Source organism: Cyrtonyx montezumae, unplaced genomic scaffold, assembly GCF_038088225.1.
Source record: "Cyrtonyx montezumae isolate F1298 unplaced genomic scaffold, pur_monq_1.0 scaffold_17, whole genome shotgun sequence".
NCBI lineage: Eukaryota > Metazoa > Chordata > Aves > Galliformes > Odontophoridae > Cyrtonyx > Cyrtonyx montezumae.
The window spans coordinates 13,621,812-13,647,433 of record NW_027071903.1 but is presented as its reverse complement, the minus strand read 5'-3'; the positions used below and the strand labels follow the sequence as shown (position 1 = coordinate 13,647,433).

Here is a 25,622-nt window from a genome sequence, read left to right as displayed (position 1 = left end):
TTTGGAGAGCACGGAAAGGTACAGATGAAAAAGTCTGTATGAGGACGAAGAAGAAAAGAGGAAAAATAAATCAAGGTAAACTATCAGAAGAAACAGAGTTGGCTGAGTAGCCCAAAGAACATGACTAAGTGTCAGACTTCAAGAACTGCATTAGACAAAGAGCTTGGAGATTACAGGAGAAAAGTCAGTCCAGCAGATTTAATTTCTGTGGGTACATCTTTCTTCATGTACATGTAGCTTCAGAGAAGACTGTAACTGCTGCTAAATGAATCCTAAAGTCTGCTCGGCACTGAGCGAGATGTGTACTCACCTCAGAGGGAGCACATCTCAGCTTGCTTACCTAGTTACAGCCACAACAAACACCCATGCATTGTGCCCTTCAAAGATTACAATGGCAGAACTTTCACATGAAAGCCAAACCAAATTGGTCAGGACCCTGCACCTAACTCTGATCTCAGCAACAATTGGTGTTTGCAAAGCACACAAATACTATGCTTCAGATGTCTTTAGCATCTTGAACATTTAGCAGTAAGGAAGAAGCCAGTTCACACAGCTGTTAATGACCAGTACTAGATATCAAAACAGGTAGCATATCACCACCCTCTTAGTCAAAGGAGAACTGCTGCCTGCACTGCTGCATTAACATCAGTTTCACTACTGAAAAAAACAAAACTGTTCTAAGAGACAATAAAGCCTGCTCGATTCAGTTAAGACAATGGAAACAATGACAAGACACCAGGCTGGGGAGGAAGGGAACAAGTCTTGCTCTTACAGACTAACAGTCCAAATCTAAGCTAACTTTCATATTGCACAGGTTACATCTAGGGGAAAATATCTTACCCAGGAAGGAACGCGAGCTTCACAGAAGGTAACAATTCACAGCATCATAAATGCCAGTAACTGTGCTTAATAGAAAACAGTTATCCTGCATTCAAGAAAGCCAGACTTCCTACCTTCACTACAGGGTGTCCTCCAGTAGATGCTTTTACAGCTCCTCTGCTTCCTTCTGTTTCATAGTGAGCTCTGTGATGAGTTTTCGGCTGGACTTCTATTTTCAGTTCACACTGCCCATAATGACTTGGTAAAGGCCAGTCAAGAGGTGGCAACGAAGATGTGCTGCAATCGAGACATGAACACTATGGTTAAATGAAGTATGTCATTTGGCCAGGACAGTATCAAAACTGCTTGTCTATAAAATGATGTCACTTTCCTAACAAACAATTACCAAGTAAGAACAGCTATTAGCCTAACGTCTTTACTTGTAAATTCCCAAAGCTTACTGATGCATTAAAAATCTTCAATTAAACATTTCAGGGTTATTAGTGCTTTATTTCTTTCTTTCTTCCAATACTTGATTAAAATAAAGGTACCGTATGACTCCCTGTCATTACCAATGCTATTCCTTAATTTATTAAGGTTTTATTAAGTTATTAATTTCTTGCTCTCAAGTACACCAACAAGCAAGTCCAAATGGTGCAAGACAGCCTAAGATCAATCTGTAAGTCATTAAGTTTAATTACCTTCATTATTACCTTCAAATATTTCTTACTTTTCTAAGATTGTCAGCATGTCAACATTAAAATGAACACTATATGATGGTCCAAATTTTTAAGACTAGTAATCCTATCCGAGCATAAAGACTTACTGCAATGGATACATCTGAAGTGCAAGCTATTTACCCACAATTTGTACTCTTACATCCAGAAGCAACGTTGCTCCAGGGAAGGAGAAAAAAAACAAATAAATAAATAATGCAGAAAATAGCATGCAAGAAACTCAAAGGAAAATAAGCCACATAACACTGTCAATTTTTTCACACCTATCCTTTTACCTGTATGAATTTGCATGCTTATTCTCATAAGAACAGTCAGATTCAAGTCAGTAATTACCTGGTAGAGCAAATTAGTTTGCAAACTTTTAAAAGTGAGCATTTATAGTGTTGTGTACCACATAAGAACATACATGAGAAAAATAAAACAGTTCTTACTACCGTGCTTTGACCAACAGGGAAAGCAAAGTAGGTTCTAAAGAGATGGACAGACAGTGGTCTACATCATTGCTTGAGAAAGCTCATTTCCATTTCTTTTTCCTTCATAGCAAGTCAGGAAAAGCCCAACACCAATCCAAAACCACGCACATTTCCACAAACACAAAAGATAAATGTTACCTTCTGTAGAATTCAGCTAGACTTATAAAACATACCCATAGTTGGAAAAGAAGATAACATTTAGATTGAGGGGAGGAAAAAAATCTGACTTTAGTAAGTATCTGGATGGACTCGGGCTCAGCCTGCAGCACCATACATCCACCTTTTACTGCAAACATCACAGTCACTAGGAATGAAAAAGGGGGGAGAAGAAAAGGTACCACTTGCTGGCATTCTCCCATGGGAGGACAACCTACAAGCCTGCTGACCTGCAGCTTCATGCAGTACCTTCAGTGTGTGCTTCAGGAGAGAGCTAACCTGGTAAATTAAACCTCACCTCCTGAAGTCCCACTCTGGGAGTCAAGGGGAACAGAAGTACTTCTCTTTCTGCTTACTGAAAGGAAGAAACGTGAACAGTAAATCATGTCCACGAGCATTCGGTGCATAGCAAAGACTCTTCTCCCAGCACGCAGCTCTGATGACTGGTCCTTCCACAGCAATAGTATTTACTGGGTAGGGAGAAGATTGGTGATGTCAGCAATAAAAGAGGAAACACAGGAATGCAGTATAAGCCCAGTCCTTCCAGTTACTTACCATAGGCCAAGGTGCACTGCCTAAATTCTATTACTGGCTATCAACTAGACCTTGCCATTCTCTTTTATAGCTATTGTAGGAGAATTGGACTCAAGTCTTCAGTCTGAAAAAGGAAAGAAAACGTCAGGATTAGAAGATACTAAACCTCTTTTAAAACACTTCTTAGCATACAAGAATTTTTTCTATTTCGGAAAATATTTTTCTCCCCTATAAACAAATGTACTATGCCAAAATAGATGGTATGCACAGTGAACAGATACGGTCCCTAAAAGAGCTTGGTATAATATGCACGGGCAATACACCATTACTGAGACATATCATACTGAGAACTATACATTCTACATAGTATACTCACTCAAGAAAACATATTCATTGCTACTGACAACTCCATGCCTCCCAGAGTGGTTAATTCTACTATTAACTCGTAAAAATACAGCACAAGCTGCATCAGTCCCATTATCTACTGAAAAAATATTTGGAATATTAGAACAAATACAGACACAGGCAAATAACCAAGTCTAGATTTTGTCATTCTTTGAAAACAAACAAAATATCAAAGTGAGGGAGGGAGCAAGCACATATGCATATACAGATATGATACTAACAAACAATAACAAAAACTGGAAACCTTCCAAGTTTCCTAAATAAATGACACGGCACAAAGACTTTGAGGCTGTGCTGCATCAAACGGCTGTTTCCTATTTTCTATGTGCAGCAGAATACAGACACTTCAAATCTCAGCATGTCTTTGAGACAGCACCATTCTGTAAACCTGCAAACATTCTACCAGTAATATGAAGAGAATTTCATAATCTGATTAATGCAAGTCTCCAAAAGCTCATACTCCTATCACATCAAGATTAAATGCTTTAGGGAGCAGCCGCTATTAAAGGAAGCTTAGAAGAAGGAAGCCTTGAGCAGCATTGTCAGCCAAAGCCACTGCACTTAAAATGGTCACTTCAGTGTTCAAATACTAATTCAGTCAACACCTTCACTTTCAGCCACAATTTCTAAAGCAGAACTGCTTCCAGCGACGTGCACTGAACAAACATCTTGTGTTCATCACAGGAACAACCACACGAGTGCCACATTTCATTTTTCATACCTACACAAGTCAGCCCAGCATGGGCTGCACCTCTTTCACAGGAAGAAATGAACTCTAGACACAACACTGCTTGCTTGCATTCAACTTAACGCTTTATTTTTCCTTCTATCTCACACACAATGTTCTGAGGTCAGTGACAGCCATAGAAAATAATGCCAGTAAGAACTTAAAATGGTAATCTTCCATCTGGAGCAGTCTTCCAGGGAAATTCATTGGACCGACAGTAACTGCTCACCTCAGTCTCTCAGCTGAAGCACGTGCAACTAGCTCGGTTCTGGTGGCATCCATGCCTAGAAAGTTTCTGAATACAGGTGAAATGAAGGCTCACTTTAGCAACTCAGCATGAATATATTCCTGCTTCTCAGTAATCACAAATTCTAGTAATAACTTTTAAAGACACACTGGGATCTCAGCTGTTCTACTACTAGCAGAGCAACAGCTAAATATGCTTTGGAGTATTGATAAAGCATACTGTCAAGTAAAATCTATATTCTGTCATGTCAGAACAAAGCAGAGAGCCAAAGCATCTGTACTGCACAGAGGTCATACATCACTCCATATGAATTTCTCTGGATTCATTAATGGTGTGTAAACACTAAAGCAGCAGCCTCCCTTATTACAAATCCAAGAGGTTCAAAGTCCTTCTGCTTGTCTCAATTCAGTGGAAACCTATCTTGAAAGTCAGCAATTTGCAAACATTTTCACCATAAAGTTCTGCTATCACAGCGTAACTGGTGTTATTTCTATTTAGCAATACACGGATGGATAACTATGTACAGAGTAAGTTTGTCTACAGTCCGCTCACACTGAAAGATTTGTTCTTCTAAAAAATTAAAGACGGAGATCCCAATAGTTATGCTAAAAATAGAGGATAATTCCATTCCTCTCTCCTCCCCAGACTTCCAAGAGAAATATTTAGATGACAGAACTGACTATTGCAAGTATTTTACCACCTGCCACTACGTTTACACATTCTTTTCCTGAAAAAGTAGGTAACACTGTCAGCAATCCCAGTTTTCAGCAGTAAGTGCGAGGTAACTGCAGGTAAAATACTCTCAAGTTGCCATGAAGTATCTGCCACTAAAGAGAACTGTCCTGAACTGTTCATACACGCTTCAAAGCCCTTCTGTTCATCACCACTGGACAAAGAAGCTGCCTTGGCAGCCCTTCAATTCACAGCACCCCGAAGACAACTGCCGGTTTATGAAGTTGTTCTTAATTTACAAATCACTGAGAATTCCAAGAGGGGAGGCACAACAGAATAAACTAACGTTGTATTTCAAGGATTTTGCTTGTTTAAAAGGATTTCCAGGACACAAAAGCACAATTTCTTCTTGTGAAATATTTGTTCCAGGGGTTAAATAAAAAATGCATGACTCGTTAATACCCTACAAAGTGTCTATTTGCAACTTTTCAATTTATAATCACACATTTTGCAGTCTATATTACAATTAATATCATGCTATGTGTAGTGCCTATAAGGGCTGCCTCTGAAAGTGACGCTTCCTATATTATTATGCTGGCCCACAACAGCAGAGGCAGATGCTGGTGGTATGGCAACAGAACCTTCCCACTTGTTACGTTCTGCTGCTGTGTGACAGATGGCAGCAGAGGGGCAGCCTGACAGAATGAAGTCTGACATGGAAGTGTGAAAGAAGCAAAGGTGTGTCACTGAGTTCCTCCATGCTGAAAAAATGGCACCCGCTGACATTCAGTGATGCTTGCCGAGCATTTATGGAGACCAAGCAGTGGATGTGAGCACAGCGAGGTGCTGGGTGGCACGTTTCAGCAGTGGGAACAACAGTTCACTTTTCACTGGTACATTTTTATGAGCATGGCATGCACGCTCTCATTCATCACTGGTGACAATGCACAGCTAATGGTCGTGACCACGCTGAAAAATAATGTTTTGTAGCTGAGAATTTGCACTATGCAATAGTACTAGTGTGCTCTTTTTATCTGCTGCAGCTTCCATGGAAATAAACAGGAAGCATTACTTTCAGAGCTACCAACACATAACACGTAATAAACATGTAAACTGCAATTAGTATCTAACTTTATCACAACGAAGGTGCTTGCTTCTGTTTGCTGCCATAGACAACTTCAGCAGGATTTCCCTCCATTTCACTTTTATTCATAAAGCAGAAGTGAACTGAACTTCCCTACTTCATGAGCATCAAAAACAAAACAGTTTACAATGTACCATCTGAATACTGAAGTCCCACGGTCTCATTGCTCTGGTGGAACAGGCTACAGATGCTAAGTAGTTCAACATTTTACTGAGGATACAGCTGCTAATGCAACCATTTCCACTAATTCAATGCTCAGGAAATATTTTGAGCAGCAACGGTACACAGCTGTTTGGTCAGTTTACTTGTCAATAGATGTAGCCTTTACCTTCTTCTGCACAAATGTCCATTTTATATTCTTGAGAAGTAACACCTTTTAAATAAATTTGGACATTCTGGATTAAGTCAATCATTAGTTCTTGCTTTTGCTTTTCCCCTGCCCCCTGCAAAGAAGTTGTGTCATCCATTACATCAGTTTCTTCACCTACTACATCCCTGAAGTACCAATCTTAAGCACCGACTCCCTAGAATGAAATTACTTCAATCCCTTACTGAATCAGTACACAGTAGTGCAGAAACACCAACATTTCACCCTACAGCATGTATTTATATGGATAACTGCTTTATGTGCACTAACTTATTAGAAAACATCTACACAAAACCAGGACAGCTTGACCCTCCAGCACCCCTTGCTTTTAAAACCTAGCAGGGCAACAAGAAGGTCCATGAAACAAGCAGATAACTTGAGCTGAGTAATCACAATAGCTACCCAGCCAGCAGCAATGCTATATCAGTTCTCATTCCTGCTCTACCTACTGCACTGCTGTGGCCAAGTGGTCCAGAAGCTCTGAGGTCACACAGATCGCAGACCTGCTGCTAGGAGAAGATAACAGAACAGGAAGGAGGGAGAGTGAATTATTCCTCCAGCTGAACTAGTTCCTTCTATTGAGCCTCCACAAATCATCCTGCAAACACACCACAACTACAAAAGGACAAGACCAGATTAACTCAGCACCATGTTGGTAGAAATACCATCAGAGCCAAAGCTCAGAAATGAATTCCTAGATGGCTTTCAGCATGACAAGCAGAATAATACAAATTAGGGTAGAGAAAATAGATTTTATCAACCCAAAGAAGCAAAGGAAATGAAATCTTGCACCTCTCTTGTGTTGTCACAATTTTATAGAATGAGCAGTCAGGTTTCTTTTCACAGAATCATAGTGGCCGGAAGGCACCTCTGGAGATTTTCTAGTCCAACCCTGATGCTAAAGCAGGTTTCCCACAGTAGGTTACATGGGAAAGTGCCCAGGCAGGTTTTAATATCTCCAGAGAAGGAGACTCCCGTTTGTACCAACTGCCTCTTCTTCTGTCACAGAGCGCCATCAAAAAGAGCCTAGCCCCATCCATTTGACTCCCACCCTTTAGGTATTTATAAGCATTGATAAGATCTCCTCTCAGCCCTTTCCTGCAGGATGAACAGTCCCAGGGCTCTCAGCCTTTCCTTATATGGGAGATACTCCAGGCCTCCATCATCTCTGTGGCCCTCAGCTGGATCCTCTCCAGCAGTTCTCTGTCTTTCTTGAACTGGGGAGACCATAACTGGACCCAGTGCCCCAGACGTGGTCCCACCAGAGCAGAGAAGAGAGGGAGGATAACATCCCTCAACCTGCTGGGCACACTCTTTTTCATGTACCTCAGTGGTATTAAAATGCTAACTGTTTGGATTAGATGCAACTGCTTAAGATTTACATTTTAAACAGACATTGCATTTAGCTGGGTTCTGTGCATGGACAGAAACAAAGCGTATTTAAATAAATCAGCTCCTGTGCTACAATGCATATACTGTATTCTTTTAAAAGAAGAAACAGACAGGCATTTGGAGTCTCAACTTGCTTTTCTCTAATCGTAACATTGACCTGCCTACAAGAAGTTCTCTTTCGGAAGTCTCGATGTAACACAGAAATATAAGCACGTTAGCATGCCTGTGTAGGAAGCACTGGAGGGAAGCCTTCTGAAGGACTCAGGGATTTTCTTACCACTTACCGAAATATAGGAGTGTGACCAGGCTTTGGTTTGTTCCAAGTAAAGTGCGAAGGAACAGACAGAAATTGGTCTCCGGGCAAATCTTTTTTCAAGGTGTGCTGAGAGCCAGAGCAGTCATCTACTGCGTTTTCAAGGGAAGATGATAAGTTACCCTGTTCTTCAGGACAGATATCTATTTTGCCAGACAAAGTAGCAGTCTGATCCTCTGAGGTCTTTCTTGTTTTAAGAGGAATATCAGTTTCTGTACAACACTGAAATGGTGAAAGGCCAGAATTAAGACCTTGCACGTTATGGATGGAAGTGTTTAGCCATGTGTCTTCTGTTATGCTTCCTCTGGGAGAATGACCAGGTGATGGAGTTGGAGAATGGTGAGGAGAGAGAGAACCAGCATAGCAAATCTCAGCACTGGAGTGTCGCCTTTTCCCACAGGGGGATGTAGGTCTTGAGGAGGGCCTTGATGTTGGTCTAGGGCTTAGCCAATTTTCATCTGTAATGCTAGTTCTAGGAGAATGACAGGGAGACTGTCTAGGTGACAAGGCATGCCCAAATCCATAAGGCTGTTGCCAAGATTCATCACTAGGACCTCTTGGAGAGCCACCAGGAGACGCCAGAGGAGAGCCAAGGGTAAATCGAGCAGCTGCTTCGTTTAGCTCGGAGTCTACATCATCATAAACATGGGAAATGGACTCACAAGAGGAAGCATCTGAAAACCAACTTCGGGAGGAAATGCTGCTGGCAGGGCTTGGACTAAGGGATGATTCCCTATACGATGGCTCAAGAGGAAGATAGAGATGGTCCCGTGAAGGCCTTTCCATATACTCATTTTCTGTGCCATTTGTGTGCAATTCATCTTCATTGGCTTCAATCCCCTGATGACAGTTAGGCGAAATAGATGTAATCTGAATACTGGGGCACTCAAAGGGTTTGGGTCCACCTAGTGGACTATATTTGGATTCTGGTACCTCACTAGCTCCTTCATAGTTCTTATGACTCTGAAGTCTTGTAGGTGGTGACAGAGGAGAGGAGTGAGACTGTAGTCCATGGCGAGGAATACAAATTGGCTGATTTACAGAAGATGATGGCTGGTCTACATTAAAGATGTATATGGATGCACAGTCATCAGACTCAAGATCTGAAAAAGAAACAAACAAAAAAAAGAGGAACCGAATCAGAGCATAATACTTGAAAAAAGTCACAACACTCTTGTTTCCCAGACATGTCCTGTTTTTCACACATCCTAGACATTTCTCCTTATACTAGGCACACAAAATAAAGCAAATCTCACATTTACATATTTATGCACATGACTACAGAATAAGTTTTCTTTCACAAATCTTGTTTTCAACCAGATTCTGCACTTTATCCACATCTTAAGTAGCAGAACATCTAATATACACAGAACGTGGGTTTAAATCTTGAAAGGATCTAATATGGAATGCTCAACTCAACATCTTTCTTAACTATATTTAAACTATTCACTTCTTTATTGTTTTAATGTTATCAGATGCTTAATCATCTTAACATGAATACGAACAAATATGACACTTTCTGCAACCTCACTAGTCAATACTTACAAGCACTAGAATAGGACATACATAATATTTATCTCCTTTAACAACAGAAAGCATCTTTCAGTGACTCAAACTTCAATGAAGATGACAAATAACTGCAAGTATTTAACCAAAAGAGGCTTAGCAAGAAATGTTATTAAATATAGTACGAAGAATCTCGTTCCAAAGGTCTTTTTGGTTGCCTAGAAAACTGTCAAGTGCCTATCTCACAGAACAGCATTTTTTCAAGTCTCATGAAGTTTGATCACAAACTATCCAGCATAAAAAAGCAAAACAAAACAAACTTAACTAAAACATAGGAAATATTCCAAAGAAAGACAAGCAATTGCAATGGAGCACGAGTCCAGTTAAGAAGTTCATCAGCTTCATCTCACAGAATCAAATTGGATACTCTTGCCCTGCTCCACAGTATTAAATGCAAATATGAGACATTTGTCTTTGAAATTATTAGAAAAATAAGCTTTTCCCTTATTTTGTGCCCACTCCTATTTGTTCCTTCTCCATTACGAAAGGGATCCCAAGTAAGATATTAACACTTTTTTTTTTTAACAATCTTTTCAGATTTCAAGACTCATTAGCGAGCAAGTTATCATCAAGCAAAAGATCCTTCTAGCCAACACTTTTTACACAGCTCAGCAGAGTAGGATGTTAATCAAGTCATTCTATTCTAAGTTTCATCTAGAGCAATCAGCTAAAATTACCTAAAATACATTATTCAGGAACAAAACAAGAAAGCATCTCCTCAGAGACAAGAAGAAAGCATTTTCAAGTGGAGAGAAAGCACATTGCTACCTCCGAACAGACCACAACTCTATATACTGAAAGAGGCACAAAAATGCATTTAATATTTAGTGTATACACATAAAATCCCGCAATGTATATTACACACAGTCATATGCAACACTTTTATACAACTATGCCTCTACTATTATTATGTGTTTTAAGAGCACAAAAAAACGTGTTATATGCTGTTTTATAAATATGCATATACTAACAGCATCAAGACACTATGGAGGGACTCCCTTGCCTGTCACACAAATAATCAGCAAACAGTCATTACATTGAACACAGGCAGAACTTCACTGCTCCACCTTTTCTCCACGATTAATATACATATTTTTTTAATTATTTTGTGGGAAAAAAATAATTATTGTGCTGTTTCCCATCTCAAAACATGAAATGGGAACAGTAATTAGTTACAGCTTTTCCACATTTACTGGTACATGCACATGCAGGATCACAGATGTCTTTACTCTCTACTTTAGCATTAGGACAGTTGGCCAAGAAAGAAAAAAGGCAATCCTGATAAAAGGATGACTTAAATGATTAAGCATTTATCCAGCTACTTGAAAGTTAGAAACGATACATACAGATCATTTTTTTTTTAAATAATATGAAAAATGTTACAGGAAAACAGTTGAAAGCCTGAGTCCTGCATGTAACCATTTACTGCCATGAGCAGCTTTAGGAACAGCAGCAGCGCACTGCTGGATTCAAACTGTCAGCAATGCAAAGAGCCTTATTTATTTCTCTTGCAGCAATAATCAAGAAATCTTAAAATATTTAAGACAGCTTATCCTCATTCAGTGCCCCTGGGACTTACAAAAATTGGAGGTACATTCAGAATTCAAGTTTCATGGAGCTGAGGTGGAAAAACTGAACGAGCACAGAAAACATCAGCGCTGGCTGGGAAGGCCTGCGGGAGAAAGGCAGGCACGTTCCCCTGACCCCGGCTTTGCTGCTCCTGCTCCATGACAAACAGCCTCTAATGAGCTTGGCACCGCTTCTCCCATTATCCCTTCCCAGCAGAGCACATGTGCACACTCGAAAAACAGGAAGCCAGAAACCTGGAGTACAACCTATGACTCTATAACAAACACCAACCCCCGAAAACCACACTTATGACTGTGGAAACAATTTATTTTGAAGTCTATAGTCACCAAACCATTTTCAGAGGCCATAAATAAACAGATTTATCTTATTTTGGGACCATCCTCCAACTCTCCCTTATAGACAAGTGTTAAAATAATCTGTTAGTTGATTATACAAACAACAACACTAGGGTTCATACAACGTGTCTCATTAATTGTTCTACACCAGTTACCGGTCATTTTCTTCTGCCACATTAACAACTGCAGGGAGAATTTGATCTGGAAGAGGGAAGAGCCCCCTAACTAAATGGAAAGAACGAGTCAACCTACAAAGATGAATACAATTTGGGCAAAATAAAAAAAACAGTGGGAGGGGGGAAGACTGACAACCCATAAAATAAGGACAATAGCTCAGAAGAAAATCTATTGCGGGGCTTCAAGAAAGCAGGGAATAAATAAACTCACGGAAGTCTCACAAAAGGCAAGTACAAGGCAAAAAGGTGCTGCTAAGAAGCCCAAAGCATAAAAAGGAGTCATGGACATCTGGAATATTAACAGGAGGCCTACTACATCCCAGTAATACTGATAAGGGGGCAAAGATGAAAGTTGCCCTAGTCAAGAGGACTTCACCAACCTGGCAATATATGAAGGAGCCATTCAAGAAACAGAATGTTATTCAGAGTAGTAAAGTAGATCATAAAAAACACCACAAACACATGGAGGCAAGATGCTAGGTAGGCAACAACATGCAAAGATTTAAGAAAAGGAAAAAAAAAAGCACTGCCATCAGTGTCAAAAGTCTGCCATGACCACGAAAGGTGAGATGCTAAATGTCTTTTCTTCAGTAAAGTCAATTAATTGAGTAAATTAACAAAACTAATAGCAATGCAAAGTAAAGAAAAGTACACAGAATAAAAGGTTAAAGGGCACTGAAGAACTACAGACCAATCTGTTTATCTACGGTTATAGGAGTAATCTGTTTCAATTAGCATTCAGAAAGAAGATAGGGAAACAAAACAAGAAGTCAACATCTGTTACGATCAAAACCATGTCAAACTAATTTTGTTTTATGATAGAAGGTCTTTTGGGTAGCCAATGCAGAAAGCAGCTCAGCTTTGCCTTAACTTACTAAGACATTTAACACTGCCTCGTGTGGAGAATCTGATGAGTCTTTCTTTAGAAGCACAGCAAAGCCCTCTTTCACACCCTGCTGAGAGCACATTTACTAGAGGGAACATAAAAGGCAGCGTATCTCCCATATCCACAAAGTGTCTAACAGCTATATAAAGCTGCAGACCTGCAGTGCAATCTGACATCAGGTGCCTGTCCCACCCTTTACCAATGAGCCGGGAAGGCGGTCATTCTGAGCACACATTTGCGACCGTCTGGAAGCAGGCTGGTGCATATAGCAGCTTCTGTTCTGCGTTAGAACAGCACTGCCTCATCTCTGACTAAGCTGTTAACTATGCTTCAATGTAAGTGGGGAATAGAATTAAATAATACCCAGAACAACTGTTTCTGAAGTGCATTTTGCTCACTACTTGCTGCACCAGACCGCGTTCAGGACTGGCTATGCTGGCCCACCAGTTGCTCACCGCTCAGCCACGTACTGGCACATGTTTATGTGCAGCTGTGCAACGAGCCAGATTTTTCCACAGAAGGAAGGTCAATTACTATCAAATGTCTGAACACAAGCTCCGTGCCAAATAAATTCAAACCACTTTATTATTCTAGGTTTGTAAGCCCATAAGCAAACAGGTTCAGACAATAAGAGTTGTTACGAGGTACCAAGAAAGTGCAACGCGACCTAGGTCTTACAAAAATACTACTGTGAAAACAGGATCAGTAATCAAGTCCTTTAAATAGCATTAGGAAAGACTTGAGCACTGCCACAGACATCATCTGTGTTCTAACGCAGGTCATATAATCTCTGTCTCCATTCCCAAACTTTAAAAAGAAAATGGCAACCTCTTCTGTTTTTCAGGTCTGTCAATGTCAGTCATCACTGTCTCTTTTCAAACTTGATGGTATTGAAAGAAAGCCACAAAAATATCTGTTAATGTGAACAAAAAGTGAACGCAGCTCCATTTCTAAAATGCCACGAAGTTGCAGTCCTCATTCTCGGGGTGAAAGAAGAGTCTTCATCTTCACAAAGAACCAAAAATACTCAAGAGCCACTGTTTTCCTATTGTACACTTAAAACCAGAGCTGATCAGACTTCTTGCTGGTTCACCACCATGTTAAATCTCTATAATTGGATATTTCATTCTAGTTTTCCATTGCAACCTGTAAGTTCTCCAGAGACAATTCCTGTCTTCTGACAAGCTTGATCAGTTCTAGCAGGCAGCTTAAAAACAAGCAACCCCAAAAAACCCTGAGAAACACAGCCATGTGTTTGTTTATAAGGGATTAGAACTGACTAGTAAGCCACCAAATATGGTAACAAAAAAGCGTAAATTGTTAAAACAATTAGAGTGACAGCGTGGAGCAGAGGGAAAATACCTCTTAATGCTCCAAGCTTACAAACACACAGAACAGTAGCGCCAGCTTTCAGGAAAGAGATGATTTACATCAACCTCATTTTGGAAAGGAGTTCTCCCTGCTCAATGATTCTGTGCTCTGTTCCATGCGTATCTGATTACTCAAAAAGGACAAAAAGACATTTTACTTCTGTCGGTCACATACGCTGGGGGCAGCACTGTCATGCCCATCAGAACTTCACTCACCAATCTTACTCATCTTCTTATGTTAAGCAGGGACAACGGAAATGTGCTAGAAAAACAATCTTTTCTGCAGTGGAAGCTCATCAGTGCATCTCCCAAATTCTAGTCCAGACGACAATTAGCTGTCCTCAGTAGAACCACAGAACAGCAATGAAACTGCAGTAGTTGAAGCAAGGGAATCATACAGCATATCAAATGTGTACAACTGACACTGCATTAAAAAAAGAACAGGCAGGCTGGCAGGGTGGAGCTCCACCTTAGGTGTTTTCAGCTGTAACTGCCCACCCACCCACACAAAGGGGGAAGGGCAATGAGAGGAGACGTATTTTTAACCCAGATGATTTTGGCAATCTGATTTACAGTGCAGTAACATAAGCCTTAGGACATATGGAGAAACAAGCAACAAGGACAGGAACCGCAGGTGGCTGCACAACCAAATAAAAATCTAACACGCAGTTAAAGGCTTGGTACAATATTCAAACTGGAATGGCTGTCCGTGGAGAAACACACACCAAGTCTCACCCTAACCTAACAGAATTTGGCTCCAAATAGGGAAATAACAGCCTTTAAATTTTATTTGACACATAAGAAAGACTAAATAAACATGAAAATCGAATGCATCTACTTAAGCTATAAGCATGTTATAAAAAAATTATGTACTTGTAGCAAATGGAATCAATCTCAGTTGAGAAACTTTCTTCCCTGTCTTTGAAATAAAAGTTTCCCTGATCTTTCTGGTGAAGGAAGCTGCTCTGGCAGGGGGCTGGACTGGATGACCTCTAGAGGTCCCTTCCAACCCCTACAATTCTGTGATTCTGTGATTCACTGCAAAGGGCTTTGAGTGATGCTGATAAGAACATAAAAAGCGGGCAAAAAAACCCAGCTTGTCACAGTAAGCTTCAACACAACTGTTGTTGTCAGTTACACGAACAGAAAACAGCAACCGGAAGCATGGGGCAGTGTTTATACCTGTGCCTTCTCAACCTCTCCTGGTATTTCTGCTGATTATGAGACAAGCGTTTAAGTGAAAGCTTTTTAAAGCTTGTGATTTGGTATTTAAGGATTAGCCATTAATATTTGTAAGAGGTAAAAGAAAAATATTTACTTCTTGCTTTCAAAATCTGCAAGTTCCACCGCTGCTCTCTGCTTCCCCTTTTTCCTCTGCGGGTGTGTCACTCAGGAGGGCACCAGATCCTTGTAGATAAAGGGAAGATGCTGCCCTCCAGTTTGAAGTTTCATCCATCATTCAGTGTAAGACTGAAAGTCAGCTCAACATGACCCAAGCAGTTCAGAGATATTCTTTAAATGGTGCCATACCCCCACAAAGCAGTTAACAACACGCAGTTGTTACTGCTCTTTTCCAGATAGAGTATTCTGCCCATTCAGTTACTAGACTTTGTGAAAGAACTTGGCCCTGCACTCCCTGAGCATCTGATATGTGTGGATGTAGGGACCAAAACAGCACTCTGAAACTGCTGTGCCCGACCACAGGAAGATGAGCGATGATAATGATGAAATGAGAGTACATGACTGAGGAGAAAAAGGGAACTACGTGCTGTAGCTGCTGGCTAAAGGTTTGTCTGCACTGCTGGTACTGTAAGCCAATTGAATGCTCATAACCCAACTCGTTTCTGGAGCAAAACTGAAAGACTTTGTAAAGGGTTCTCCCCAACTAATGCTCTATCTAGAAAATAAAATTGTCACCTAACTGCCTGCATAATTCCAATGGCCACTGATTAACTTCTGATACCCACAAGCTCATTGACAGCAGCCTGTCTTATACTGAGCTCTCCAGGTGTATTGTCTGCTTCAGTCCCAAAGGAAGCACTGCAAAGAAGCAGTTTTCAAGACCACAGCACTTAAGTAATGTCACAGCAAAATAACAACAACAAACCCAACACAGCAATGTGCAAGAAAATCAGCATTCTAGTTTATAGGAAAGCATGTGACACAGGTTGCGGCCTTTGAGAAAGCTTATTGAAAAAGAACACAAGAAGCAAAGGCAAAACGTTTGAGCAGGGAGAGGCTGTTATACAGCACGAGGAGGGGAGGCAGAACTGGAGGCATGCCCCCCTCTGAGACGGGATCTGAACAAACTAGTTTGGGAACATCTCACACCTCAGCAAAGCTGCACTGTACTTCTGCAGCAGTCCTGCAATGCAACAGAGGGCAAACCCTTTCATTCTGCCGCAGGCAACCCTACCCTATAGATAACTCAGTGCTTCAACTCATTAATATGTAAACTTGATATACACAAATCTCAAAGAGAGACTGTACATTAAGAGACTGAAACAAGCCAGAACGAGAAGTGCTTGAATCAGTGAAGAATTAGCAACCCCTTGAGCTCACTTTGTCAACCAAGTGACACGGTGCAATGGGCAGAAACGAGAATCTTACAGCCCAGGAGGCACGCAGGGAAACAGACAAGGGCACACTGCAGCACAGCAAGAACACCAATTTTTCAGCAACTTTCAGAACGATCCCCCAGAATGGAAGGAAGGACATCACTATGCCACCTGCAAACTCTGGAACACATATTTCTTCATAGAGTCCTACATAACTTGTGTTTATTCCAGCAGGAGCAGAGGCTTCACCAGATACTGCATCTAATCAGCTTAAAAACAAATCCTCCCCCTGCCCACAGAAATGCTAAGCAATACAAAGGTACCAGCAGTTGCTGCTCTAAAGCCTAGACCTGATAATTTACACCAATGAAACGCAGGAGCTCTGATCTAATTTAAAGAAGCTACACACAATATAAAATGTTGGCTTTTTTTAGTAGTTCTTTGTATTAAGCCACACATTCCCTTCTAGCATTGTCACTTGAGTACAGTTGTCCCAAATGACTCTGCTAAAACCTTCTGTAATCACTGTTACTCCATCTCCACAGCTCCTTTGTGTTTGTGACTTGGGGAACAACTACTAGGAAATATTTTACTTCAAATACATACACGCACTTATAAATGATTGTAGACATTATTACAGCCCTTTATTCGGTCACTCGAAGCAGCAAACCACTGTCCCAGTTGATGAAAGCATTCTGAATTCACTGCCAGCTTGAAATTCTGTTTTTGGTGTGGGTTTCGTTTTAGGTGATGCAAGAATTTTGCAGATCAATTTAGTTAGAAGGCAACTTTTGTGGTGTTGTCCCAGCCAGGAGCAGCCACTTCATGGCACAGTACCAAGGCTGCTATCACTGAACTTGACTTTAATTATCTTACCGTTTTTCTATTTGCTCAAAACAATATAAAACAATCTAAAGAACAGAAATAAAAAACTCTATTCCTCCCAGCACTGGCTTCTAAAAATGAAAGTTAACAGTCACAGAACACAGATCCTTGTTAAGGTTTTTGCCCCTTGCAGTCCTGAAGAAGCTCGTATCTCAAAAACAAAAAATCTAGATTTGAAAGGACCTAAAAGCAAAGGAATATTCTGGATATCTCCCTCAACAATCTTGTTAAACATACAGAAAATCCAACCTCAGCCATCAATATTTTGTTAAAACTATTTCTCACTTTTTGGAAGTCACTAATAATCTAAGAAGCAGTTTTTTTAAACAAATGCTAATAATGAGGTTCTACATTTCTAGGGGTGGTGAATCAACTGTAGGCAGCTGCTCATGTGTTCACCTACAACTGTCTTTTATGCAGCCTCAAATGAAGTATTTGCTCCTGCTTAAAATAAAACCAAAAACAACAGAAGAACAAAACCCACCAAATCAAACAAGACTTCTTTTTTCCTCCCATTTCCCCAAGTACCAAAAAACAAACCTCCTAGAAAACCCAAGAAAAACAATTTCCATCATCCCTATCATCCTTTGCCTGAAAAGAATCCATAGCACGCGATGTCCCTGTGATATTCAGCCAGAGGAGCCATGTAAATGATTAAGTTCAGCTGCTGAGTTAACTGCCCGCGTGCAGACACAGCCTGCTCACTGCTCAGCTTTGCAGTTCTTCAGATTGAACAGCTTTACAAGGTTTGGCATGACCTACGTCGGCAGTGTTGCACAAAATCACATGGAGATGGGGTGCTCTAAAGGCAGAGCAGAGCACTGACTCACAAATAAGCTTGCTCCTGCTTTGCCATTTTACCTAGTCCTACCGATCGTTTCACTCATCTTAAATTCCACTGTCACTTGAACCCCACACAGCATGCCTGGACAAATGCATGGACTTGGATGCTGCTTTACAGGCTGGGCTGACTGCCAGCACGGCTCCATGTACTTCCCTGCCTGCTAGGGCAGCTTTAGGCAACAACTCCTCTATTTACGTTATTGCTGTGAACAGCCAAACTGCTGCTCACTACTGACCAGGGCCCAATCTACTCTTTATTTCTCACTCATTCAACAGCAATGTTACTTAACTAGCCCTCTAGTGGGATACGTAGAGAGGTACTTTCTACTTCAAGAAAGAAAGTTTGTTTCCAACATAGAGACATCTTTAGGACACAAGTGTTGGCACAAACATTTTTTGCACCAAGACAACCTTCCGCAACCCAGCTCTCAGCGTTTGCCCTGACTCGCACCGTGCCCAACATTCAGATGGGAGGAAAGGGAACAGAGAGCAGCATGTGAGGATGAATGCTCACATGAAGTAAATGACATTTGGTCAAGCTAGTGATCTTTCTGAAACTTCTGTATGAGTGTGCCTCACTGTGCAACGTAGTGAGCCAAACCATACATCAAACTGTGAACGTTATGACATTAGATCTCGTGCAACTACAACTGCCTCACAAGAGCACACATGAGAACTGGGTAGTTTGCCAAACAGTCTCATTCTGGTCAAGTTTCATTCAGACAGGGGAGACTTTATAATATGGAAGAAGCAACACATCTGAACATGTCAGCCTCCCATGATTACTGTTACAGTGTAGCCCAGGCAACCCTGACTTTACCGATACCAGATTTAGCTTTCATACAAATTTTCCTCTGGTACTTCCTCAGCACCTCTCTGTTATCTCGGTGTCACAGACCCTCTATTTTCAGCCAGCTGCAGCTGCTTGGCTCCCCCCTGCCCTCCACCAGCACGTTATATAACCGCAGCCTCTGCATGATTTGCATCGGCCTTCTACATGCACATAACAGAAATCACCACGTTGTGAAATAAAACAGTGGCTGCAATTAAACTTCCCCTCAAGTGGTGGTTCCTACTGAAATACATTTAGTGTTCAATATCTAATAAACAAATATTCTGGTTTACCTCTGAGGGAAAAAAAAGAGAAAAGGTCTCAAGCAACTTGTTCATTTGCTTTCTTGCACCATCTGATGCTGGTATTAACTCACGAGCTCTCTTTTGCACAGCAAACGTTTACAGGCCCACACAACAGCTGTATTTATACGGATGGCTCAAATTATACCCATAAGCCTCAGCATTACCATCTCGTGCAAAGACTTTCTCCACTACCCACAGACAGCCAGATCCAAACAGACTAGTAACACCTTACAGTACAGGTGTGTAAGACGGTCTCCTAAGGAAAGCAGAATCTGGCAGTTCTGGGCCAAAGTACACAGTCACAGAAAGGATGTCAGCGACAGCAGCCCCATCTCAGTTCACACCTTGAGTGCACAACGACTGCCAGCACTCAGCCCTCGATTTCCCACCCATACTCATTAGGAGACCATTTTCCTACCACAACTGACTTTCTTAGCATGGCCTACCTTAAACACCATCTTAAGGAAAAGAACAAAAAGTTCAAGCACACTGCAAACATCCATAAACAAGTTAGCCTGTTTCCTACTCTGTACCAACAGCCTCTGACAGCAGTGTCACGAATACACGTTTAAGAAGCGGAGAATAATTTAGATATCAGTGATCAAAACAAAGCTATAAAGACTGGTATTGTTTCAGCACAAGCCATCAGTTTCAACATTTTTCTACTACATTCCTAAATTAAAAGACTCATATGTAGTGCCCACTTTTGCTGGGCAGCACTCTGCCGAGTTCCTGAGGCCAGCGCAGTGGCAGATGTCACTTGGGAGCACTCAGCACACAGGAGCAGGACCTGCAGAGCTGCCCAACAAGCTCCCAGGTGCTCCAGGGAAAGGGCAAACACAGAAGCCCTAAAAAGAAAATATGCTATGACTCTGATATTCACGTGGCATAATGTGTATTTCAGTATCGGTATTTGGAAACAGCCTTGAACCAGTAAGCTCATCGCTCTAAGCTAAAGAAAAAACGTCATGCAGCACAGAAGGATGGAAGTTCTCAAATAAACCAAAGAGCCAAGTCCACATACACTGTCCTTAAGAGGAGCAAGGCTCCAGCTAACAAAGGCATTCTGAATTGTCACCAAATTCATCACCAAACTGGGACACAAAAACAAAACAAACAGAATAAATCAACCAACCCACAACTCCTCTGGAGGTAAGAGGGACTGTGAGAAATAATGTACCAGTAACAAGATTACTAAACAGTATTACTTAACCAAATATCAAGTCACGGAAAATATGCAGAATTTTTTTTCAGCTTTTTTCAGAGTTTCCAAGAAAATAAAACAGATATTACGAACAAAAGCTCCAAGGAGAATAATTTTTGCTTTTCTCAGTAAAGCAGTCAAATCTGGGGGAAGCAAACAAAAAAAATGACAAGGATGACTGCCTATATTGAAAGCAGATAGGTAACAGGAATTTCTCCTCCCCCATAATTCAAGAACAGAAAGCTGGAGGGGTTGGGGAGGACACGCTGCTCCGTTCTGCTGGGTCACAAAGCCTCAGCCTGCCTCTCGCTCTTACCCAGCTCCTTCAGGATTCTGAACAGCAGTACCAACACTCTGCTGTCCATATTTCCTAATTGAATAATTCATTTTCTGGCTATTGAACAGCTTGCAGCCTCTGATTTTAAGCCGCTCCAAATGTCACATACCAACAAGAAATAATTTTGGATGGTATAGAACTTTACAAGATAATGAATTCCCAGCTCAGTACTACACAATCTGAGTTCTTTAAAGAGCCCTTTCTTTGTGGAAAAAAAAAAAAGTACAACTTTTGAAACAGAAGATAAACTCCAAAAATAAAAATTCAGCTAAAGCAGCTCACACTTGCACCCCTTTGCACAGCTCAGCATTTCAACAGTGAGCTTCATCCTCAATAGATAAGCTTTTAACAGCAGCACGGACACCATCAAGCTTACCTGCTTAATGCCTAATACATTTGAAATTCAAATTTCTCTTTTATTTATACCAAATTGCATTGAAACACCGGGGACAAACAGGGCAGGGGCTACAGAAAAGCAGTATTTTTTAATATATATTTTTTAATTCAAGTATCAAATACTAAAATCTTAAAAAAGCTCTTTTTAGTTAGCCCAGAGGTAGAGACACCTCTAATACATTCGACAAAGCCACTTGTTTCACAGTTTATCTTACCAGACTGCACAGGACCTCAAGGCAACTGACACCACGTGGCAATCAGACACTCCTAAAACCAACAGAACAGTTCTGCAAGACAGAATAGCAACAGGCTGGGTTCACTTCAAGAGTGCTCTGCAGCTGAAGGCCTGGATGACTCTACCAGAAAAAGATGAAGCTTATTAGGCCCAGAGCTCCACCACCTGCACTGGCTGCTGGATCCTGCCCGGTAACAGCAATCCCTTTCTTTGGGACACAGACACTAAACCAGCAAAGAGAAGTGGAAGGTGCTGCAGAAGGTGCTCAGTACCGAATCACCATTTAGAATTACCGAAAAGCTTCTGAGCACAACCAGATTTGTATGGCAGCACACAGGGTTCATGAAAGGGCAATCCCTCTGATTTTAAATGAAACACGCTGCAAACTGCAGTATCAGAGTACAGACTTCTAAGCACCTCTGAACCATTTTTCATGCATTCCCCCCCATCAGTGCAAAATGTAACTTTCAGACTGAGCACGCAAGCACTGCTGCAGAATGTTGATCTCATTTTCTGCCACTAAGCACAAAACTAAGTACTCTAGTTCGAGTGTCCTGAAAGCCACTGAAATTGCTCTATCTATTAACTTGGACAGGTTGCTTTGATTTCTCCTGTTATCCTTTTAGTCACACAAAAAGGTAAGCTCCAACCTGAGACACGCATGTGCTAAGTGGTTCAGAAATCAGAAATACGTTACATGAAAGAATTAACGAGCCGGAAATTAAAATAAAATACAGACACATATATAGAGAATAATTAAGTCCTAACATTACACTAGTCCTAGCACAAAAGAAAGCATTAACATCTATTTCTGTGCTACTTATGCTAGAACTTTGCACCCAACAATTCTTTCACGAGTATGCCAACCTCAAACGTCCAGATATACAGCATGTAGCATAAAAACTTGTCTTCATATGATCCTGGGAGACTCGGTAATTTGATTGTTACTTATTTCAAATTAAGTACCTTTCCCTGTGACATACATGTTTCAATATTACCTTCTGTTAGGAAAAGAATACCCTTATGCTTATTTTGCCACGCAACTAACATCATCACTGAAGCTAGTGATACAGGACTATGAAATGCATGGTTTAAATCATTTCCTTAAGGAGATCTAAGAGCTCCTGCCCACCTATTATACTTGGATGAGGGAAAATGAAAAATGAAAGACTTCCAGTTTGGATCTTCATTTATACCAGATCTAGTTCTCAGCACATGGGCAGGATTAGCAGCTGAACTCTAGCAGCACTTCCCAAAGGCACTGACTGACCCTGAGCCTTCCACCTCAAGACCACGTCCATGCACTGCCAGCTGGATATCCCACAAGCCACCAACCACTGAGTTTCAGAGCCTGGGATGCAGGCACACTGAGTGCTGAACACTACAGCAAACGAATCGCTTCACTGTCGCATTTTAAAATTTGCCTTAGAAAAAAGTTTTAGCATGTCAAGCGTGGAAATCTCTCTCTATGGAAGGCAGTACATGAAGCATTTGTTAAGGAATGCCACCAAATCACAAACATTATAGAACTGTTAAGGCTGGAAAGGCTGATCCTCTGGGACCACAAAGTCCAACCCCCAGCCCATCACCTCCATGTCCATGCTAGCATCCTCTCCTGTCATTTTCATTGATCCCTCACTGAGTAATGCGGTTTAGATCATCAGTGTTATGTGAAAAGTGAACAGAAATTGGGATGTCATCAATCCTTTTTTTGTAATTTATTCACATCCCTGCTGTTTCCCATTTAAGGTGCACGTATCCCGTCCACCTGGACTGTAATGCATTTATTTTGGCTAGCAGAACTCAGGTCTCCTTCCCAAAAGCACCACCTGCTTTTTAATGCCCCTCTCTGTTCCACTAAGTTGGAAAACAGGGAAGGAAAAATCTTTATTTCTCTTTTTCCTTTTCCTCCAAAGAATCCGCAGGCTAAAACTTAGCGTTAAAAACAAAACAAAACAAAACAAAACAAAACTTGGAATGAATTTCTGGGAAAAAAAAAAAAGATAGGAAGCGCTCACAGCGCGGATCACTTTCCCTCCCGAAGCGACGCGGTCCCGGGGCCGGGAGGCGGCCCAACATGGCTCCGCACGCGCGCTCCCGTGGGCGCACAGCGTCAGGAGGCGCCGCTGCCCGGCGGACACAACTTTCCACCCCACGGCGCTCCGCTCGGGCCCGCTCCGCCGCCGGTCCCGTCCGTCCCTCCCGAGTTCGCTTTTTTTCCTATCTTTTTCTTTTTTTTTTTCTTTTCCTCATTTTTTCCCCTCCCAACGACAGCGGGGCCGGGCCGTCCCTCCGCGCCCCGCCGGGCCCGAGGGCTGAGGGCGGTGACGGCCGCTCCCCGCCCCCCGCCGCGGCCCCCCCCCTCTCCGCCGCCCTGCGAGGAAAACAGGAAGCCGCCCCCCCCCCGGGCCCGGCCGGCACCGCACCTGTAGGGCCCAGCGGCGGCCCGGGCCCGGGCTGCCCGTCCTCCCCGAAGATCAGCCTGAAGTCGAACTCGTCGTTGGCTCCGCAGTTTGCCGTACTCATGGGTTTGGCCGGCGAGACGAAGCGGGACGCCGTCGCCCTGTCGGGCCGCGCCGGGCTCCCCGCCGGGCTGCGCTGTGGCCGCCGCCCCTCAGGGCCGCCTCATGGCACCGCGCGTGAACGGGGGCAGAAGGGGCGCGAGCGGCGGCTCCGACCTCGGCGCGAGCGGCCGTGCCCGGGCGCCTTCTGTCACTCAGAGGGGGAGGGCTCCCGCTACGGGCCGCCGCCGCCGGCCCCGCCCCCGCCCCGCGCGCTCCCGCCGGCCCCGCCCCCTCCCGGCGATTCCCACACTCGCGCCCCCGCGCGCAGCGGGTGCCCGTGACGTCGGCCGCGCCGAGGGCGCCTCGTGACCCGAGCGGGCAGAAAAGGACGGGGAGAGCGTCACGCGGAGCTGTCCCCGCTCCCCTCCGTCCCCCTCCTTCTCCCACCGCGTCGCGCCGCGGGGACCGCCGGGGGATGTAGTTCGGGCGGTGGGCGCGGAGGCCCCGCCTAGCGGGAGCGGGCCGAGGGGCGGGGTGCCACGTGTCGCTCGGCTCGTCCCGCGCTGCTGCTGCACGGCGGCGTGCCGGCTGCACGGACCGCCCCGCCGTGGCCCTGAGTCTCGTGCTGAAGGAAATGAAAGGGTTGGAAGAGCACGCGGAGCTGCGGCTGTTGTTGCAGCCGGCCCCAGGGGGTGCTGAAGCCCCCGGTGCTGGGTTTGCGTGAGAAAAGCCGGCGCAGCCTGTGCTGTGCGGGCGGGTTGCGCCTCAGGTGGGGGAACCGGGAAGGTTCTGTCCTGAGGTTCTGTGCTGTCGGTATGGATGGGAACTGAAGTGCTGCTTGTACCCAACCCCGTGCTCTTGAAGGTCAGTTGTGGGGTGTTCGCAGTTTTATTTGTGTTGCAGACTGATAAACTTCCAAAATTACCCCTGCTGCGCCTTCCAAGCGTTAAGGAACCGGGCTCTGCTGCCAAGCTAAAATCAATTGAACTAGAGCCGCTGTTGTGGTCATGTGGCCATGTGAAATCAAAGGTCTGTGTGTGTTAGCATGTCGTTAATCGCACTGTTCTGATCACAAATAACAAATTCAGCGTGTTTCAGTGCACAGGAGCTTCTTAAGACTGTAATCTTGGCAGATTCGTAGGGGATGGAAGGGATCTCTGGAGCCCTCCCAGTCCAACCCTGCTGCTAAAGCAATTCCCTACAGCATGTTGCCCAGGAAAGCATCCAGGTGGGTTTGAGTACCTCCAGAGAAGGAGGCTCCACCATCTCTCAGTGCCGGTGCTCTGTCACCCTCACAGTAAAGAAATTATTCCTTGTGTTTATCTGGAACTCCCTGCATTCCAGTTTGTGCCCATTACTCCTTGTTCTGTTGCTGGGTGCCATGATGAAGAACCTGGCCCCATCTGTTTGACTCCCTGCCTTTTAGGTATGTATAAGCATTCATGAAATCCCCCGTCAGCCTCCTCTTCCCCAGGGCTCTCAGCCTTTCCTCATACAGGAGATGCTCTAGGTCCCCATCATCTCTGTAGCTCTCCACTGGGCTCTATAGCAGTCCTGTCTGACTTCTGTTATTGTTGAGGTGCATGCAAACAGAATAACAACAGCCCCATGCCT

At 43.0% G+C, this 25,622-nt stretch overlaps 1 protein-coding gene across 2 annotated transcripts in view; it reads right to left on the bottom strand.

Moving 5' to 3' along the window:
• NFATC3 (nuclear factor of activated T cells 3) overlaps positions 1-24,137 on the bottom strand; it is a 56,377-nt gene extending 32,240 nt beyond the window's left edge. For both annotated transcript variants that reach the window (XM_065733279.1, XM_065733280.1), the window contains exons 1-3: positions 23,931-24,137; positions 7,958-9,089; positions 954-1,116 (exon numbers count right to left, since the gene is read on the bottom strand). In XM_065733279.1, coding sequence (XP_065589351.1) covers positions 954-1,116; positions 7,958-9,089; positions 23,931-24,030 — 1,395 coding nt within the window. In that variant the 5' untranslated portion in view covers positions 24,031-24,137. The remainder of the gene's footprint in view (positions 1-953; positions 1,117-7,957; positions 9,090-23,930) is intronic.
• Positions 24,138-25,622: the final 1,485 nt, after the last annotated feature.